The following is an 18,191-nucleotide window of genomic DNA, read 5'->3' on the forward strand; positions in this document are numbered from 1 at the left end:
GGCCACAATCCTCAGGAGCTCCTATAAGTTGCTCCCCGACTCCGTGGCCGTAGTCTGGACACCCCCCTGGATACCACAGGTGGAAGTCCGTCAGTAGGGACACTGTAAGGGTTGAAATGGGCGAAAATGAGAGATTTGAGCCTCTGAGAATGTGGAGCTCAGGGCAAACGTGTCTGTTCCTCTCAGTAGCTAGGCCACGCCCCCTTACCTTTTTACTTTGTGTGACAGGCGTCTGCTGTTTTACTGCATTGTAGCTGCTATGGCATGTTGAGTATTGAGTTGTCATAACTTCCCCCCATCTAGGATCCTCTGCTGGCGCCTCCCACATTCAGCACTTGATGAACAAGCCATGCCAGCCCCCAATAGCTTTGCCCCTGCTCTAAGGTCACTACAGTCACTAACCCATTGAGAGCTATACCATTCTAAATAAACCTGCCAGAGATGCCTGTACATTTTACATGCATGTGTACTAAGCAAGAAATCACTAGATGTGGCCACATAAGAAGTTGCGTGCGACTCTGTATCAGGCCAAAAATACCATATTTTTCTCATAAAATGATTATATTCAATGAACTCTAACAATTATTGGGATATTTTTATATTTATGTTAATAGTCTTTAAATGAAAAATATTTATATGGGGCTAAGGTTTTTCAGAAATATGGTCATCTAATGGCCCCCATACATTACAGATATATTGTGGCAATTTCCCGATCCCCGAAAACTGTCGGGATTGGCAAATCAGGTATTTTCAACATGGCAATGCTGGCGGGTCGGGGAATCGGGGCCTCTGATATATGCGAGCCATAAGTTTTGACATTTTTTGATCACTCAGTATTTAGAAAACTTATTGTCAACAGATGCAGGCAGGTTTAAGTACCTATAATTGAGCAAACTGTTTTATTTGCATGTTAATTATATTAAGTTTGACCAAAGCAAGAAAATTATGTGTCTGTACATACAAATTGTGAGTTTTTTTTTAGTAGCCTAATGTACCACCTGCGCCACCAAGCAAAATGCCGGAACTGTCAGTGTAGCGTGCTTGTTTCCACCCGGTGCGCTTTCCGGAGCTGACACCGGCTATACAGGCAGTTGCCACACAGAAGATGGCGGAATACGCGCAGCTGGTCAGGAGGGCGCTGCAGCAGGTCCGGGCACACGGGGGACTCTGGGGATCGTTTTGGCAAATTCTCAGGTTAGATTCGGAGATGAAGTGGAGTCTGTGCCTGGCGGTCAGCCGTGTGAAGGCGGTGCAGTAGTCATGTCTGTCCGTCTCTGTTCCACCTTGGCTGTCACCTTGTACCGGAGAGGAAGCTGATAGCTGACCTCTGATAGACATACACTAACACAGAGCACAATGGTGGTGTGAGGCTGCAGCTCCCTCCTGGCACAGGTTTATTATTCTCTCGTTAGTAATTATGGAGGATGCGTGTTACTAGTAAGAGGCTGCTGCTGGTGTAACTTCAATCACTGCTGGACTGGTCTTCCGCAGGACATTGTATTTTGAGAATACTTGATGTGATAAAAACAAATATATTTTCTTATACGTTGTCTACATTTTCCCAGTATTTTAGTAACATTATTGAGGTTTTCTGCACTTTCTGTCTGTCTGATGCTGTCCTCACAATTCCTGAGACGATTCTGTGTGCGTGATCTGAGATTCTAATGGCAGTGGCTGTGTAATGTCATTAACACTGCAAGTCATACATGGGCAGATGTACTAAGGCAGGGGTGTCAAACACAAGGCCCGCGGGCCAAATACGGCCCGCCAGACCTCGTCTGATGGCCCGCGGTGCCGCCGCCAGCCTTGCAGCCTCCCCTTTTTTTTTTTCAATGAATTTACTCCGTGCCTGCACGGAGTAAATTCATTTTAAAAATGGCTCAAGTTAAAAAAAAAAAAAAAAAATTTACTTACCTTCCGGGACCTGGCCCGACTTCTTCCTGCCCCGCACTGCTCCCTGGGTGTCGGACGTGACGTCATCACGTGACGTCCGCCCGACATCTCCAGGGATCAGAGGAGCGCGCGGACGCCGCGGAGAGGAGCAAGAAGAAAGAAGTAAAAGAAAGAAAGAAGTAAAAGGTAAGTAAAGTAAATGGAGGGGGCAGATGGCTGGGCACTATAAAAGGGGGCAGATGGCTGGGCACTATAAAAGGGGGCAGATGGCTGGGCACTATAAAAGGGGGCAGATGGCTGGGCACTATAAAAGGGGGCAGATGGCTGGGCACTATAAAAGGGGGCAGATGGCTGGGCACTATAAAAGGGGGCAGATGGCTGGGCACTATAAAAGGGGGCACATGGCCTTGTGTTTTCCATATGTTTAATAAACAGTGTTTGGCAATATTTGTATGTTTAAAAAAAAAATTAATGTTTGTTACCAAAAAACATTTTTCAATACATTGTACAATAATTGTACATTTGAATATCTACTTGTCATTATTCTGACTATGTTTCTGCTTTCAGAGCTAGTTATTACTTACATTATTACAAAAAACAGTAATAATTGAATGCAGTGACATTAATTTATGATAATAAAGAGTGGACACATAGACCTACAGATACAACCGGCCCTTTGATGGGGACCAAACTGCTGATGCGGCCCCCGATGAATTTGAGTTTGACACCCCTGTACTAAGGGTTGATGCTATATCCAAGTGGGCTAAGTAACCTTTTCCGTCAGGGGGAGGAGCCACGACACAAGGGGGAGGAGCAAGTCTAGCGGGATAGGTCCTCTACTATCCACGCCACCAACTATTACCTTTAGTAATCAGGTGGCGAGCGTACTTTTCGGGTATCCTGTTCGGCCGTGTCTCCTCCCCTAGGTACGTCAGAAGGTCCCTTCTGCCACTCCGATATAGAATCAACCTGTACTAAGCTGTTGAAAGAGATAAAGTACCAGCCAACAAATATCTAATAACACTTTTCAAACCCAGCCTGTAACATGGCCAATATTAGCTGGTTCTTTATCGCTATCACTCTCCAAGGCTTAGTGTATGTCCCCCATATTGTGTAAACTAGCTTTCATATCACATTTAGAACACCGCGGACTCTTCATGAGTGAAACGTGATTTAAGAGCCCTACACACTGATCGATACCAGTAAAAGATATGAACGATCTCATTCATTAGTGAACGAGATACCGTTCATATCTTTCAGTGTGTATGCACCAGCGATGAACGATGCGCAGCCCTGTGCTCATTCATCGTTGGTGCCGGCTCGTTTAAACATGCAGGCCAATATGGACCATATCGTCCATATTAGCATGCATTGCTATGGAGCCGGGTCGCCCGTTTGCCGTATCGGCGGTCGGGCAGCCGGGCAGCGGGTCGCCGAATTTGTAAGTCTTATAAGAAAATGTAGTCTCCTCTTTTCCTGCAGGCTACTTTTTAAGTATACTGTGAAATTACCACTTACAAGCCAAAATCTGGGAATGGATGTCACCACATGCTGAATTTGTTGCTTAATCTAAGTTGGCTTATACCACTTTCAGATCGCACATGCTGGATCCCACCCGGGAAGAGAAACGTGTCCTTACCGGGTGGGATCCCGCATTTGCTCTGCTTTGCTGGCTTTCCGACCCGGCAATATACCGGGTCGGTTGCCATAGCAGCGGGGGGCGCAGCAGCAGCAGGGGTGGAGGCGGCGCTGGGAGATAAACTCATCTCCTGCGCCGCCTCTCCCTATGCTGTGAATGGGAGCCGTGTCGCATCGAAACAGCTCCCATTCACACTGCGCCTGACCCGGTATTCAACCCGGTAATAACCCTTCTTATATACCGGGTTGAATTACCGGGTCAGGCGACCCGCTAATTCGGGCAAAGTGCTTTCACATCGCACACTGAACTGTGTCGACAAGGCAATATGCCGTGTCGATACCGGGTTATTTGTGCGATGTGAAAGGGGTATTATTGTATCACAAAGTTTACACAATTTAAAAGTCAGATGTGCTGTCCTGATATAAATATATAAGGGGACAATACACAGAGCTAGAAGGGGATTTGTTTTTGAGAAGATCAGCACAGAGGACACGTGGACACCCGCTTAGGTTAGAGGAGAGGAGATTCCGTACACAGAGGCGGAAAGGTTTCTTCACAGTAAGGACAATACGTATTTGGAATTCCCTGCCTGAGAGAGTAGTAATGGCAAACTTGGTCAATACTTTTAAGAATGGGCTAGATAAGTACCTAATGGATAAGGATATACAGGGTTATGGTGGATAAATCATGCACTATAGTAAAAATAAAATAAAAAAATGAGTAGACATAACGGCTAACCATTCACCACAATTAACATTAGTTTTAAAATATTACAGTGTAGCAGATCACTACCAGGTTGAACTCTATTGACAAATTCTTTTTTCAACCTCAAAAACTATGGGGGTCAATCCGACCTGATCACATGCTGCAGTTTTTTCACTACTATGCAACGCAGTGTGCAGGCGCGTCGTACGAGTACAAAGCGGATCGTTGCTGGGCGATGGATTTAATGAAGAATCCATTTGCACAGCCGATCGCAAGAAGATTGACAGGAAGACGGCGTTTAACTGACTTGTTTTCAAGGAGTGGTTGGAAAAACGCAGGCGTGTCCAAGCATTTGCTGGGCGGGTGTCTGACGTCAATTCCGGGACCGGACAGGCTGAAGTGATCGCAGCGGCTGAGTAAGTTCAGAGCTACTCAGAAACTGCACAAACTGTTTTTGTACTGCTCAGCTGTACATGCGTTTGCACGGGCGGCGTTTGTACGGCTGCAAAAAGTAGCTAGAGAGCGATCAACTCGGAATAACCCCCTTTGTTACTATATCCAGCTGTGCATCTGAGTGACAATTATGGTCGGCCAACACTGCCTATTTCTCTGACGTTCTAGTGGATGCTGGGAACTCCGTATGGACCATGGGGAATAGCGGCTCCGCAGGAGACTGGGCACAAAAAGAAAGCTTTAGAACTACCTGGTGTGCACTGGCTCCTCCCCCTATGACCCTCCTTCAAGCCTCAGTTAGATTTTTGTGCCCGACCGAGCAGGGTGCAATCTAGGGGGCTCTCCTGAGCTTCTTAGATAAAAGTTAGTTTTAGGTTTTTTATTTTCAGTGAGACCTGCTGGCAACAGGCTCACTGCATCGAGGGACTAAGGGGAGAAGAAGCGAACCTGCCTGCTTGCAGCCAGCTTGGGCTTCTTAGGCTACTGGACACCATTAGCTCCAGAGGGATCGAACACAGGCCCAGCCTCGGAGTCCGGTCCCAGAGCCGCGCCGCCGGCCCCCTTACAGAGCCAGAAGCAAGAAGAGGTCCGGAAAATCGGCGGCAGAAGACATCAGTCTTCATCAAGGTAGCGCACAGCACTGCAGCTGTGCGCCATTGCTCCTCATGCACACCTCACACTGCGGTCACTGATGGGTGCAGGGCGCTGGGGGGGGGGCGCCCTGAGCAGCAATATTAACACCTTGGCTGGCAAAAATACATCACATATAACCCCCAGGGCTATATGGATGTACATTAACCCCTGCCAGAATCCATAAAAATGCGGGAGAAAAGTCCGCGAAAAAGGGGCGGAGCTATCTCCTTCAGCACACTGGCGCCATTTTTCCCTCACAGCTCCGTTGGAGGGAAGCTCCCTGGCTCTCCCCTGCAGTTAATACACTACAGAAAGGGTTAAAAAGAGAGGGGGGGCACAATTTAGGCGCAGTATACAATATATATGCAGCTATAAGGGAAAACACTTTTCTCTGACGTCCTAGTGGATGCTGGGAACTCCGTAAGGACCATGGGGAATAGCGGCTCCGCAGGAGACTGGGCACAAAAAGTAAAAGCTTTAGACTAGCTGGTGTGCACTGGCTCCTCCCCCTATGACCCTCCTCCAAGCCTCAGTTAGATTTTTGTGCCCGAACGAGAAGGGTGCAAGCTAGGTGGCTCTCCTGAGCTGCTTAGAAGTAAAAGTTTAAATAGGTTTTTTATTTTCAGTGAGTCCTGCTGGCAACAGGCTCACTGCATCGTGGGACTAAGGGGAGAAGAAGCGAACTCGCCTGACTGCAGAGTGGATTGGGCTTCTTGGCTACTGGACATTAGCTCCAGAGGGACGATCACAGGTTCAGCCTGGATGGGTCCCGGAGCCGCGCCGCCGGCCCCCTTACAGAGCCAGAAGAGCGAAGAGGTCCGGAGAAAGCGGCGGCAGAAGACGTTCCTGTCTTCAAATAAGGTAGCGCACAGCACTGCAGCTGTGCGCCATTGCTCTCAGCACACTTCACACTCCGGTCACTGAGGGTGCAGGGCGCTGGGGGGGAGCGCCCTGAGACGCAATAAAAACTATATGTAAACCTTATATGGCTAAAAAAAATGCATCACATATAGCTCCTGGGCTATATGGATGCATTTATCCCCTGCCAGTTTCCTGAAAAAAGCGGGAGAAAAGGCCGCCGTGAAGGGGGCGGAGCCTTTCTCCTCAGCACACAAGCGCCATTTTCTTTCACAGCTCCGCTGGAAGGACGGCTCCCTGACTCTCCCCTGCAGTCCTGCACTACAGAAACAGGGTAAAACAGAGAGGGGGGCACTATTGGCAGCTAATATATAAATACAGCAGCTATAACAGGGAGTAACACTTATATAAGGTTATCCCTGTATATATATATAGCGCTCTGGTGTGTGCTGGCAAACTCTCCCTCTGTCTCCCCAAAGGGCTAGTGGGGTCCTGTCCTCTATCAGAGCATTCCCTGTGTGTGTGCTGGGTGTCGGTACGATTGTGTCGACATGTATGAGGAGGAAAACGATGTGGAAGCAGAGCAATTGCCTGTGTTAGTGATGTCACCCCCTAGGGAGTCGACACCTGACTGGATGGTGGTAATTAAAGAATTACGTGACAATGTCAGCACTTTGCAAAAAACTGTTGACGACATGAGACAGCCGACAAATCAATTAGTGCCTGTTCAGGCGTCTCAGACACCGTCAGGGGCGCTAAAACGCCCGTTACCTCAGATGGTCGACACAGACCCTGACACGGATACTGAATCCAGTGTCGACGGTGACGAGACAAACGTAATGTCCAGTAGGGCCACACGTTACATGATCACGGCAATGAAGGAGGCATTGAACATTTCTGACACTACAAGTACCACAAAAAAGGGTATTATGTGGGGTGTGAAAAAACTACCAGTGGTTTTTCCTGAGTCAGATGAATTAAATGAGGTGTGTGATAAAGCGTGGGTTTCCCCCGATAAAAAACTGCTGATTTCTAATAAATTATTGGCACTATACCCTTTCCCGCCAGAGGTTAGGGCACGTTGGGAAACACCCCCTAGGGTAGATAAGGCGCTCACACGCTTATCAAAACAAGTGGCGTTACCGTCTCCTGATACGGCCGCTCTCAAGGAACCAGCTGATAGAAGGCTGGAAAATATCTTAAAAGGTATATACACACATACCGGTGTTATACTGCGACCAGCGATCGCCTCAGCCTGGATGTGCAGCGCTGGAGTGGCTTGGTCGGATTCCCTGACTGAAAATATTGATACCCTGGATAGGGACAGTATATTATTAACTATAGAGCATTTGAAGGATGCATTACTATATATGCGAGATGCACAGAGGGATATTTGCACCCTGGCATCTAGAGTAAGTGCGATGTCCATTTCTGCCAGAAGAACGTTATGGACGCGACAGTGGTCAGGTGATGCGGATTCCAAACGACATATGGAAGTATTGCCGTATAAAGGGGAGGAGTTATTTGGGGTCGGTCTATCGGACCTGGTGGCCACAGCAACGGCTGGAAAATCCACCTTTTTACCCCAGGTCACCTCTCAGCAGAAAAAGACACCGTCTTTTCAAACCCAGTCCTTTCGTCCCTATAAGGGCAAGAGGGAAAAAGGCCGCTCGTTCCTGCCCCGGGGCAGAGGAAGGGGAAAAAGACTGCACCATGCAGCCTCTTCCCAGGAGCAGAAGCCCTCCCCCGCTTCTGCCAAGTCCTCAGCATGACGCTGGGGCTCTGCAAACAGACTCTGGCACGGTGGGGGGCCGTCTCAAGAATTTCAGCGCGCAGTGGGCTCACTCGCAAGTGGACCCCTGGATCCTGCAGGTAGTATCACAGGGGTACAAATTGGAATTCGAGACGTCTCCCCCTCGCCGGTTCCTGAAGTCTGCTCTACCAACGTCTCCCTCCGACAGGGAGGTAGTATTGGAAGCTATTCACAAGCTGTATTCCCAGAAGGTGATAATCAAGGTACCCCTCCTACAACAGGGAAAGGGGTATTATTCCACGCTGTTTGTGGTACCGAAGCCGGACGGCTCGGTGAGACCAATTTTAAATCTAAAATCTTTGAACACTTACATAAAAAGGTTCAAATTCAAGATGGAGTCACTCAGAGCAGTGATAGCGAACCTGGAAGAAGGGGACTATATGGTATCTCTAGACATCAAGGATGCTTATCTCCATGTCCCAATCTACCCTTCTCACCAAGGGTACCTCAGGTTTGTGATACAAAACTGTCATTATCAGTTTCAGACGCTGCCGTTTGGATTGTCCACGGCACCACGGGTCTTTACCAAGGTAATGGCCGAAATGATGATTCTTCTTCGAAGAAAAGGCGTATTAATTATCCCTTACTTGGACGATCTCCTGATAAGGGCAAGGTCCAGGGAACAGTTAGAGGTCGGAGTAGCACTATCTCAGGTAGTGCTACGTCAGCACGGGTGGATTCTAAATATCCCAAAATCACAGCTGATTCCAACAACACGTCTACTGTTCCTAGGGATGATTCTGGACACAGTCCAGAAAAAGGTGTTTCTCCCGGAGGAGAAGGCCAGGGAGTTATCCGAGCTAGTCAGGAACCTCCTAAAACCAGGACAAGTGTCAGTGCATCAGTGCACGAGAGTCCTGGGAAAAATGGTGGCTTCTTACGAAGCGATTCCATTCGGAAGATTCCATGCAAGAACTTTTCAGTGGGATCTGCTGGACAAATGGTCCGGATCGCATCTTCAGATGCATCAGCGGATAACCCTATCTCCAAGGACAAGGGTATCTCTCCTGTGGTGGTTACAGAAGGCTCATCTTCTAGAGGGCCGCAGATTCGGCATTCAGGATTGGATGCTGGTAACCACGGATGCCAGCCTGAGAGGCTGGGGAGCAGTCACACAGGGAAGAAATTTCCAGGGCTTGTGGTCAAGCATGGAAACGTCTCTTCACATAAATATCCTAGAGCTAAGGGCCATTTACAATGCCCTAAGTCAAGCAAGGCCTCTGCTTCAGGGTCAACCGGTATTGATCCAGTCGGACAACATCACGGCTGTCGCCCACGTAAACAGACAGGGCGGCACAAGAAGCAGGAGGGCAATGGCAGAAGCTGCAAGGATTCTCCGCTGGGCGGAAAATCATGTGATAGCACTGTCAGCAGTGTTCATTCCGGGAGTGGACAACTGGGAAGCAGACTTCCTCAGCAGACACGACCTCCACCCGGGGGAGTGGGGACTTCATCCAGAAGTTTTCCAAGTGATTGTAAACCGTTGGGAAAAACCAAAGGTGGACATGATGGCGTCCCGTCTCAACAAGAAACTGGACAGATATTGCGCCAGGTCAAGGGACCCTCAGGCAATAGCGGTGGACGCTCTGGTAACTCCGTGGGTGTTCCAGTCGGTATATGTGTTCCCTCCTCTTCCTCTCATACCAAAAGTACTGAGAATCATAAGAAGGAGAGGAGTAAGAACGATACTCGTGGCTCCGGATTGGCCAAGAAGAACTTGGTACCCGGAGCTGCAAAAGATGCTCACGGAGGACCCGTGGCCTCTACCTCTAAGGAAGGACCTGCTCCAGCAGGGACCTTGTCTGTTCCAAGACTTACCGCGGCTGCGTTTGACGGCATGGCGGTTGAACGCCGGATCCTGAAGGAAAAAGGCATTCCAGATGAAGTCATCCCTACCCTGATCAAGGCCAGGAAGGATGTAACTGCAAAACATTATCATCGCATTTGGCGAAAATATGTTGCGTGGTGTGAGGCCAAGAAGGCCCCTACGGAGGAATTTCAACTGGGTCGTTTCCTACATTTCCTGCAAGCAGGATTGTCTATGGGCCTAAAATTAGGATCCATTAAGGTTCAAATTTCGGCCCTGTCGATCTTCTTCCAGAAAGAACTGGCTTCAGTTCCTGAAGTTCAGACGTTTGTCAAAGGGGTACTGCATATACAGCCTCCTTTTGTGCCTCCAGTGGCACCTTGGGATCTCAATGTAGTTTTAGGGTTCCTAAAATCACATTGGTTTGAACCACTTGCCACAGTGGATTTGAAATATCTCACATGGAAAGTGGTAATGCTGTTGGCCCTGGCTTCAGCCAGGCGCGTATCAGAATTGGCGGCTTTATCCTATAAAAGCCCTTACCTGATATTTCATTCGGATAGGGCGGAATTGAGGACTCGTCCTCAATTTCTCCCTAAGGTGGTTTCAGCGTTTCACATGAATCAACCTATTGTGGTACCTGTGGCTACTAGGGACTTGGAGGACTCCAAGTTGCTGGACGTAGTCAGGGCCCTGAAAATATGTTTCCAGGACGGCTGGAGTCAGAAAATCTGACTCGCTGTTTATCCTGTATGCACCCAACAAGCTGGGTGCTCCTGCTTCTAAGCAGTCTATTTCTCGTTGGATTTGTAGTACAATTCAACTTGCACATTCTGTGGCAGGCCTGCCACAGCCAAAATCTGTAAAAGCCCATTCCACAAGGAAGGTGGGCTCATCTTGGGCGGCTGCCCGAGGGGTCTCGGCTTTACAACTTTGCCGAGCAGCTACTTGGTCAGGGGCAAACACGTTTGCTAAATTCTACAAATTTGATACCCTGACTGAGGAGGACCTGGAGTTCTCTCATTCGGTGCTGCAGAGTCATCCGCACTCTCCCGCCCGTTTGGGAGCTTTGGTATAATCCCCATGGTCCTTACGGAGTTCCCAGCATCCACTAGGACGTCAGAGAAAATAAGAATTTACTTACCGATTAATTCTATTTCTCATAGTCCGTAGTGGACGCTGGGCGCCCATCCCAAGTGCGGATTGTCTGCAATACTTGTATATAGTTATTGTTACAAACAAATCGGGTTGTTTATTGTTGGAAGCCATCTTTTCAGAGGCTCCTACGGTTATCATACTGTTAACTGGGTTCAGATCACGAGTTGTACGGTGTGATTGGTGTGGCTGGTATGAGTCTTACCCGGGATTCAAGATCCTTCCTTATTATGTACGCTCGTCCGGGCACAGTATCTTAACTGAGGCTTGGAGGAGGGTCATAGGGGGAGGAGCCAGTGCACACCAGCTAGTCTAAAGCTTTTACTTTTTGTGCCCAGTCTCCTGCGGAGCCGCTATTCCCCATGGTCCTTACGGAGTTCCCAGCATCCACTACGGACTATGAGAAATAGAATTATCGGTAAGTAAATTCTTATTTTTTATAGGTGCTATCCCTGTGATATATAGCGCCCTGGTGTGTGCTGGCATACTCTCCCTCTGTCTCCACAAAGGGCTTTGTGGGGTCCTGTCCTCTATCAGAGCATTCCCTGTGTGTGTGCTGTGTCGGTACGGCTGTGTCGACAGGTATGTGGAGGATAATGAGGTGGAGGCGGAGCGAATGCCTGTAAATATGTTGTCACCCCCTGCGGGGTCGACACCGGTGTGGTTGAACTTATGGAAGGATTACGTGAAAGTGTCAACTCCTTACATAAAAGGTCGACGACACGGAACAGCCGGCTACTCAGCTTGTGCCTGTTCCAGCGTCTCAAATGTCATGGGGGGCTCTAAAATCGCCCGCTACCTCAGATAACAGACACAGATGTCGACACGGATACTGACTCCAGTGTCGACATCGATGAGACTGGTGTACCCTCCAAATAGGTCCACCCGTTACAGGATTGAGGCAATGAAAAATGTATTACACATTTATGATTATACCCCAGGTACCACATAAAAGGGTATTGTGTTTGGTGAGAGAAAACTATTAGTAGTTTGTCCTGCATCTGAGTAATTAAATGAGGTGTGTGAGGAAGAGTGGTCTTCCCCCGGTAAGAAATTGATAATTTCTACAACGGTTATTGGCAGCGTACCCTTTCCCGCCAGAGGATAGGTCACGCGGGGAAACACCCCATAGGGTAGATACAGCGCTTACACGCTTATCAAAAAAGGTGGCACTACCGTCTCCGGATACGGCCGCCCTGAAGGAACCTGCTGATAGAAAGCAGGAGGTTACCCTATAAGATATGGTCACACACTAGGGCATTATATTGCGACCAGCCGTTGCTTCGGCATTAATGTGCAGTGCTCCCGCTGCGTGGTCAGATTCCCTGTCGGAAAATAACTATGGATAGGGACAATATTTTGTGAAAATAGAGCATATAAAAGACGTGGTCTTATACATGCGTGATGCACAGAGGGATATTTTCCGGCTGGCATCAAAAAATAAGCGCTAGGTCCATTGCCGCCAGACGGGGGTTATGGACTTGGCAATGGTCAGGCGATGCCGACTCGAATCGGCACATGGAAGTTGCCCTATAAGTGGGTAAAACTGTTTGGGGATAGTTTTTCAGACCTCGATTCCACAGCTACTGCTGGGAAATCGATTTTTTTGCCACAGGCTACCCCACAACAAAAGAAAGCACCGTATCATCAAGTACAGTCCTTTCGGCCCCAGAAAAGCAAGAGGGCTAGAGGCTCATCCTTTCTGCCGAGAGGCAAAGGTAGAGGAAAAAGCTGCAACACACAGCTAGTTCCCAAGAGCAGAAGTCCTCCCTGCATCCGGTAGGTCCACAGCATGGTGCTGGGGCTGCTCAGGCGGACCCGGGTACGGTGTGGGCCCGTCTCAGATATTTCAGCGGACAGTGGGCTCTCTCACATGGATCCCTGGGTCCTTCAAGTAGTATCTCAGGGGTACAGGCTGGAGTTCGAGACGTTCTTCCCCCCGCCGTTTCCTAAAATCTGCCTTACCGGCACCTCCCTCTGCCAGGGAGACGGTGTTGGTGGATATTCAACACTAATCACAACAAGTGATTGTCAAGGTGCCCCTCCTTCAGCAAGGAAGGGGTTACTATTCCACAGTGGTTGTGGTACCGAAACGGTTCGGTGAGACCCATCTTGAAATTAAAATACTTGAACTTTTATATCAGAAGATTCAAGTTCAAGATGGAATCGCTCAGGGCGGTTATTACGAGCCTGGACAAGGGGGATTACAGGGTCTCCCTGGACATCAAGGATGCGTACCTGCATGTCCCCATTTACCCCCCTCACCAGGAGTACCTCAGATATGTGGTACAGGACTGTCACTATCAGTTCCAGACGCGGCCGTTGGAGTTGTCCACGGCACCGAAGGTCTTTACCTAGGTAATGGCCGAAGTGACGATACTCCTTCGCAAGAAGGAAGTTTTTATTATCCCCTACTTGGACAATCTCCTGATAAAGGCGAGGTCCAAAGAACAGTTGGTAGTGGGGGTAGCACTCTCTCGGGAAGTGCTACAACAGCACGACTGGATTCTCAATATTCCAAAGTCACAGCTGGTCCCGACGACATGTCTTCTGTTCCTGGGAATGTTTCTGAACGCAGACCAGAAAAGAGTGTTTCTTCCAGTGGAAAAAGCCGAGGAGTTGTCATCTCTAGTCAGAGACATCCTAAAACCAGGACAGGTGTCGGTACATCAATGCACACGAGTCCTGGGAAAAATGGTAGCTTCGTACGAAGCATAATTCCATTTGGAAGACTCCACGCAAGGACGTTCCAGTGGGACCTGTGGGACTAATGGTCCGGGTCCCATCTACAGATACAACAGCGGATAACCCTGTCAGCAAGAAACAGGGTGTCGCTGCTGTGGTGGCTGCAGAGGGCTCATCTACTAGAGGGCCGCAGATTCGGAATACAGGACTGGGTCCTGGTGACCACGGATGCCAGCCTTCGGGGCTGGGGTGCAGTCACACAGGGAAGAAATTTCCAAGGAGATTTCGCTTCACATAAATATTCTGCAGCTAAGGGCCATTTACAATGCCCTAAGCCAAGCAAGGCCCCTGCTTCGGAACCAGCCGGTACTGATCCAATCAGACGACATCACGGCGGTCGCCCATGTAAACAGACAGGGCGGCACAAGAAGCAGGATGGCGATGGCAGAAGCCACAAGGATTCTCCGATGGGCGACCTACACCCAGGAGAATGGGGACTTCATCCAGAAGTTTTCCAAATGCGGGTAAACTGTTGGGAATGACCACGGGTGGACATGATGGCGTCCCGCCTCAACAAGAAGTTGAAAAGATATTGCGCCAGGTCAAGGGACCCTCAGGCGATCGCTGGGGACGCTCTAGTGACACCGTGGGTGTACCAGTCGGTTTATGTGTCTCCTCCTCTACCTCTCATACCCAAGGTACTGAGAATAATAAGAAGGCGAGGAGTGAAAACCATACTCGGGGTTCCGGATTGGCCATGAAGAGCTTGGTACCCGGAACTTCAAGAGATGCTGGCAGAGGACCCTTGGCCTCTGCCGCTCAGACAAGACCTGCTGCAGCAGGGACCCTGTCTGTTCCAAGACTTACCGCGGCTGCGTTTGACGGCATGGCGGTAGAACACCGGATCCTAAAGGAAAAGGGTATTCCGAAGGAAGTCATCCCTACCCTGATCATAGCCAGGAAGGATGTCACCGCAAGACATTATCGCCGCGTTTGGCGAAAATTTGTTGCTTGGTGGGAGGCCATGAAGGCCCCGACGGAGGAATTTCAACTATGTCGATTCCTGCACTTCCTGCAAGCAGGGGTGACGTTTGGGCCTCAAATTGGGGTCCATCAAGGTCCAGATTTCGGCTCTGTCGATTTTCTTCCAGAAAGAACTGGCTTCACTGCCTGAAGTTCAGACTTTGGTTAAAGGAGTACTACATATTCAGCCTCCTTTTGTGCCTCCTGTGACACTTTTTGGATCTCAACGTGGTGTTGGATTTCCTAAAGTCGCATGGGTTGAGCCACTTAAAACCATGGAGCTAAAGTATCTCGCGTGGAAAGTGGTCATGCTGTTGGCCTTGGCCTTGGCCAGGCGTGTGTCAGAATTGGCGGCTTTGTCATGTAAAAGGCCTTATCTGATTTTCTATATGGATAGGGCAGAGTTGAGGACTCGTCCTCAGTTTCTCCCGAAGGTGGTCTCAGGTTTTCACTTGAACCAACCTATTGTGGTGCCTGCGGCTACTGGGGACTTGGAGGATTCCAAGTTGCTGGACGTAGTCAGGGCCCTGAAAATTTTATTTTTCCAGGACGGCTGGAGTCAGGAAAACTGACTCGCTGTTTATCCTGATGGCACCCAACAAGCTGGGTGCTCCTGCTTCTAAGCAGTCTATTGCGCGCTGGATTTGTAGCACTATTCAGCTGGCGCATTCTGCGGTAGGATTACCGCAGCCTAAATCAATAAAAGCCCATTCCACAAGGACGGTGGGCTCATCTTGGGCGGCTGCCCGAGGGGTCTCGGCTTTACAACTTTGCCGAGCAGCTACTTGGTCAGGGGCAAACACGTTTGCAAAATTCTATGAATTTGATACCCTGGCTGAGGAGGACCTGGAGTTCTCTCATTCGGTGCTGCAGAGTCATCCGCACTCTCCCGCCCGTTTGGGAGCTTTGGTATAATCCCCATGGTCCTTACGGAGTTCCCAGCATCCACTAGGACGTCTGAGAAAATAAGAATTTACTTACCGATAATTCTATTTCTCGTAGTCCGTAGTGGATGCTGGGCGCCCATCCCAAGTGCGGATTGTCTGCAATACTTGTACATAGTTATTGTTAACTAATCGGGTTCTTGTTGTGAGCCATCTATTCAGAGGCTCCTCTGTTATCATGCTGTTAACTGGGTTTCATATCACAAGTTGTACGGTGTGATTGGTGTGGCTGGTATGAGTCTTACCCGGGATTCAAAATCCTTCCTTATTGTGTACGCTCGTCCGGGCACAGTATCCTAACTGAGGCTTGGAGGAGGGTCATAGGGGGAGGAGCCAGTGCACACCAGGTAGTCCTAAAGCTTTCTTTTTGTGCCCAGTCTCCTGCGGAGCCGCTATTCCCCATGGTCCTTACGGAGTTCCCAGCATCCACTACGGACTACGAGAAATAGAATTATCGGTAAGTAAATTCTTATTTTTCCTGTGTGCTTCTATCTGGTGCAATGTCAGCAGCTGCAATATGCAGCCATTCCAGCCACTGCTGTGGCACTTCAAGGATGTTGCTTTGAATAGAATTGCTTAAAAAAGGGAAAAAAAGAAATAACTTAAGTTTTAGGATGTTTCCTTTTCTGCTGCGGGGTACACTGGGCTCCACAAGTCTGGACAATGAGGTGTAGAGTAGGATCTTGATCCGAGGCACCAACAGGCTCAAAGCTTTGACCTTCTTCCCAAGATGCATAGCGCCGCCTCCTATATCACCCCGCTTCCCAGCACAGGAGCTCGGTTTGTCATTTGGTGCTGCAGTAAGCAGGCACTTAACAGAGGGGCTGCTCCAAGCAGCCCTGAGAAAAGCTTTTTATGAGGTAAAAAGTGAAGACTTCAAGGGCAGCAGCGGTGGTAAATGTCTTGTGACATTCACTGCTGCAGCTCCAGCTCTCCCCAGCGGCGCTGTACACTCCCGAGCCCTGGTTGCCGGGTACCTACAGCGGAGGCTCCGGTTTTCTTCATGTTAGACACACACGGCTGGGGCTCTCCAGGATCGTGCTTCGGGAGGTGGTAAGTGGGTCCCGCTCGCGGGACCCGGTCTTTATCGTGATCCGGCGCGGTCAGTGGGAGGCGGGCCGCGCGTGCTGGCGGTGGACACTGTGGATACAAGCAATCCCACTAGATCGCTTGTATCCACAGCGGGGTGATATAGGAGGCGGCGCTATGCATCTTGGGAAGAAGGTCAAAGCTTTGAGCCTGTTGGTGCCTCGGATCAAGATCCTACTCTACACCTCATTGTCCAGACTTGTGGAGCCCAGTGTACCCCGCAGCAGAAAAGGAAACATCCTAAAACTTAAGTTATTTCTTTTTTTCCCTTTTTTAAGCAATTCTATTCAAAGCAACATCCTTGAAGTGCCACAGCAGTGGCTGGAATGGCTGCATATTGCAGCTGCTGACATTGCACCAGATAGAAGCACACAGGAAAAATAAGAATTTACTTACCGATAATTCTATTTCTCGTAGTCCGTAGTGGATGCTGGGAACTCCGTAAGGACCATGGGGAATAGCGGCTCCGCAGGAGACTGGGCACAAAAGTAAAAAGCTTTAGGACTACCTGGTGTGCACTGGCTCCTCCCCCTATGACCCTCCTCCAAGCCTCAGTTAGGATACTGTGCCCGGACGAGCGTACACAATAAGGAAGGATTTTGAATCCCGGGTAAGACTCATACCAGCCACACCAATCACACCGTACAACTTGTGATCTGAACCCAGTTAACAGCATGATAACAGAAGGAGCCTCTGAAAAGATGGCTCGCAACAACAATAACCCGATTTTTGTAACAATAACTATGTACAAGTAATGCAGACAATCCGCACTTGGGATGGGCGCCCAGCATCCACTACTGACTATGAGAAATAGAATTATCGGTAAGTAAATTCTTATTTTCTCTAACGTCCTAAGTGGATGCTGGGGACTCCGTAAGGACCATGGGGAATAGCGGCTCCGCAGGAGACTGGGCACATCTAAAGAAAGCTTTAGGACTACCTGGTGTGCACTGGCTCCTCCCCCTATGACCCTCCTCCAAGCCTCAGTTAGATCTCTGTGCCCGAACGAGAAGGGTGCACACTAGGGGCTCTCCTGAGCTTCTTAGTGAAAGTTTTAGTTTAGGTTTTTTGTTTTCAGTGAGACCTGCTGGCAACAGGCTCACTGCATCGAGGGACTAAGGGGAGAAGAAGCGAACTCACCTGCGTGCAGAGTGGATTGGGCTTCTTAGGCTACTGGACATTCGCTCCAGAGGGACGATCACAGGCCCAGCCTGGATGGGTCCCAGAGCCGCGCCGCCGGCCCCCTTACAGAGCCAGAAGGCAGAAGAGGTCCGGAAAATCGGCGGCAGAAGACGTCTGTCTTCAACAAGGTAGCGCACAGCACTGCAGCTGTGCGCCATTGCTCTCAGCACACTTCACACTCCGGTCACTGAGGGTGCAGGGCGCTGGGGGGGGGGGGCGCCCTGAGACGCAATAAAAAACACCTTGGATGGCAAAAAATGCATCACATATAGCTCCTGGGCTATATGGATGCATTTAACCCCTGCCAGAATA

General features: G+C 49.4%; 1 protein-coding gene across 2 annotated transcripts in view; it reads left to right on the top strand.

Annotated features, from left to right (window-relative positions):
* The first annotated feature begins 1,036 nt into the window (after positions 1-1,036).
* The window catches only part of NDUFA12 (NADH:ubiquinone oxidoreductase subunit A12), a 77,504-nt gene continuing 60,349 nt past the window's right edge, over positions 1,037-18,191 (top strand). Inside the window, exon 1 of one of the 2 annotated variants that reach the window (XM_063927608.1) lies at positions 1,037-1,194. In XM_063927608.1, the coding sequence (XP_063783678.1) occupies positions 1,106-1,194 (89 nt within the window). In that variant the 5' untranslated portion in view covers positions 1,037-1,105. The remainder of the gene's footprint in view (positions 1,195-18,191) is intronic. The other variant, XM_063927607.1, reaches the window with a different exon arrangement.

This window comes from Pseudophryne corroboree, chromosome 6 (assembly GCF_028390025.1).
Source record: "Pseudophryne corroboree isolate aPseCor3 chromosome 6, aPseCor3.hap2, whole genome shotgun sequence".
Taxonomy (NCBI): Eukaryota; Metazoa; Chordata; class Amphibia; order Anura; family Myobatrachidae; genus Pseudophryne; species Pseudophryne corroboree.